At 68.5% G+C, this 2,807-nt stretch overlaps 1 protein-coding gene across 1 annotated transcript; it reads right to left on the bottom strand.

Annotated features, from left to right (window-relative positions):
* Nucleotides 1-416: 416 nt before the first annotated feature.
* CXXC4 (CXXC finger protein 4) lies at nucleotides 417-1,655 on the bottom strand (the record flags this gene model as incomplete). Its single annotated transcript, XM_074147548.1, has 1 exon — nucleotides 417-1,655. A coding segment is annotated over one exon (1,239 nt), but the record flags the coding sequence as incomplete, so codon positions are not given.
* Nucleotides 1,656-2,807: the final 1,152 nt, after the last annotated feature.

The following is a 2,807-nucleotide window of genomic DNA, read 5'->3' as shown; positions in this document are numbered from 1 at the left end:
TCCCACCTCCCCGTCCCTACAAACTGCCCCGAATCCTCATGATCGCCATTAAAAATTAAAAAAAAAAAAAAGAAAAAAAAAAAAAAGAAAAAAGAAAAAGAGAAAAAGAAACCAGAGACAGCCAGCAGTCTTATAGAAACAGCACGGCAGGTCAACCAGGCGAGCAGCGGTCTCGGAACGGCCACAAGCAGGCGGGGAGGGGGGCCGGCACCCCCCGGCCGGCCGGCCCGGGGCTGGGGGCCGGCGGGGGCGGCTCTCCGTCCCTCCTCGGCGGGGCGCCCCGGGGGGCGGCGTTTCTCTTCCCTGCGGGGCGGAGAAGGGGGGGGGGAGGGGGACGGGGGAATCGGGCGGCGGGGCAGCGCCGCGGGTGTCGGGGGTAGGGGGGGCGTGGGGATGGGGACAGGGGGGGTTCAGCCTCAGAGCCTGAAGGAGGCCTCGGAAAAGGGGTGCTGCATCTTGAAGCTAGACAAGAAGCACTGGAGGGGGGGGGGCAGGGGGTTGAGGAGGGACGGCGGGAGGCTGGGGAAAAAGAAATCATCTCCTCTGACCTCTAGCGAAGTGCCCGGTTTTTTCTTAAGCTCTTCACATTTCCTAAATTTGCAGATCTGGTGTCCCGTTTTGCGGTTCCTGCAACTGCTGCAGACTCCACAGTTGATGAGCCGCTTGCAGGGCACGCACACCCCGCACCGTTTCCGCTTCTTCTTGGCGGGGTTGCCCGCCCCGGACCCGGCCCCGCTGCCGCCGCCGGCCCCCCCTCCTCCTCCTCCTCCTCCTCCTCCTCCTCCGCCGCCGCCGCCACCGCCGCCCCCCGCGCCGGCGGCGGCGCCCAGGGCGGAGGCGGGCGAGGCCGAGGCGTGGCTCTGCGGGCAGTCCGCCAGGTTGGCGATCTGGAAGGCGCTGTCTGTGACGGCGGCCGAGGCGGCGGCGGGCGAGTGCAGGGCCGTCATGACGATGACCCCGGGGGGCAGGGAGAGGCCGCCCAAAGCCGGGATGGCCGAGAAGGTGCCGACGCGCTCGGGGAGGTTCATGATCTCGGCTTCGGCGGCGCCGCACTTGAGCTTGTTCATGCACTCGCCGGCCAGCGGCCGGCAGTGCTCGGGGGCCAGGGTGGAGAGGAAGTTGCCGTTCGCCATGGGCAGGGCGGGCTGCTCGGCCGGCGGGCAGCCGGGCTTGCCCAGCCGCTGCGAGTCGCTCCGGTGGTGCATGCCGCCCCTGCCGGCGTGCAGCGAGGAGGCGGCGGCGGCGGCGGCCGCGGAGGCGGAGGCGGCGGCGGCGGCGGAGGAGGGCTTCCTCGCACCGCCCGCCGCGCCGCCGCCGCCGCCGCCGCCGCTGCCCCAGAGCATGGCGGTGGCGGCGGCGGCCGTGGCGGTGTCGCAGTTCCAGGGGGACATGCCGATGCGGGCGGCGGCGGCGGCGGCGGCGCTGGGGAAGATGGGGGTGGTGATGCGGGCGATCTTGGCCGCCTGGGGGAAGGCGCCGCCGTTGGTCTTGTAGAAGGTGGCGAAGGAGCGGTACCTCTCCATCTCCGAGTTGTAATCCACAAGGCTGTTGAGGGCCCCCTCGGGCAGGTGGCTGTCCTTGGGCAGCCCCGGCGCCTCGGGGTTGGGGCCGCTCTCCACGCACACGTTGGTGTTCATGGTGGCCGGGGTGTTGGGGGGTGGGGAGGGGGGGGAAGGGATGGGGCAGGGGAGGTGGTGGGGGGCCGGGGGGAGAGGGACGGGGCGGGGGGGGGGGGGGGGGGGTGTCGGTTAATCCTTCTCCTCCTCCTCCTCCGGGCGCATTCCCGCGGTCGGTGCCTGGCCGGGCAGCCGCTCCTCCTGCATCCTCACGGGAGCCGCCGCAGCTGAAACACAGAAAGTCATTTCCGAGGGGATGCGGGGGGCGCTAACGGCCGCCAACGGCCACCCCGGGCGGGCACAGGGGTCGGGGACACGGGGGAGGGGGAGCCACACGCCGCCGTACCCGCGGGCAGAGGGCTGGGGGGGGGGGGGGGGGGGAGGCGTCCCGGGCGAAGCAAGCTCGGTCCCGGGACAAGCGGGCTGCGGGGGGGACACGCACGGCACGGGGAGCGGGAGCTGCCCACCTACCATCTCCACCGGGAAAAATGAAAAGGCGGGGGGGGTGAGAGGGGGGAGAGAGATAATAAATAAAAGGAATAAAATAAATTTTAAAATAAAGAGAGGGAGGCGGGGGGAGGGAGCCGCCAGCTGCCACGGTGTCCTTCTGCGCCCGGCGGTCATTAGCTGCCTGCCGGCACAGCTGGCTCCGCCGGCCGCTGGTGGCGGTGGCACCGGCCCCCCCCCCCCCCCCGCGCCGTGTTGAGGGGGGGGGGGAAGGAGGTGCGTGAGGGGGGGCCTGCCTGCAGGCCGCGGGGGAAAACGGCGCTAGGTTGGTGGGTTTTTTGGTGGTTTGTTTTTTGGTTGTTTTTTTTTTTTTTTAAATAAATAATAAAAATAAAATACTTAAGGCAGGCAATTTCACAGCTTGTGATCCCGGCGCCTGCAGCTGTACTAAAGACGGAGTATTTATCCCAGCCTCTCGGGAGGATTCCCCGCCACTGCCGGGGGCTGCGCAGGGAGGGCTGGGGACACACATATACACACACACACACACACACTAAGGCGGGGACAGCCCCTCGTCGGGCGCCGCGGGGCGGGGGGGGGGCTTCCCGGGAGAGAGAGCCCGGGAAGGCTCGGCAGGACACGTCTGTGTACCTGCTGAACTGGCCCTCGGCAGGGGGGAAGATGGCTTTCTGCTCCAGGGTTAGCAAAGTTTAGGAAGGGGGGGTAAAGGACGCGATGCTCGGT

The sequence above is a fragment of the Numenius arquata genome, chromosome 5 (genome assembly GCF_964106895.1).
Source record: "Numenius arquata chromosome 5, bNumArq3.hap1.1, whole genome shotgun sequence".
Lineage (NCBI taxonomy): Eukaryota > Metazoa > Chordata > Aves > Charadriiformes > Scolopacidae > Numenius > Numenius arquata.
This window is presented reverse-complemented; position numbering and strand designations above follow the sequence as displayed.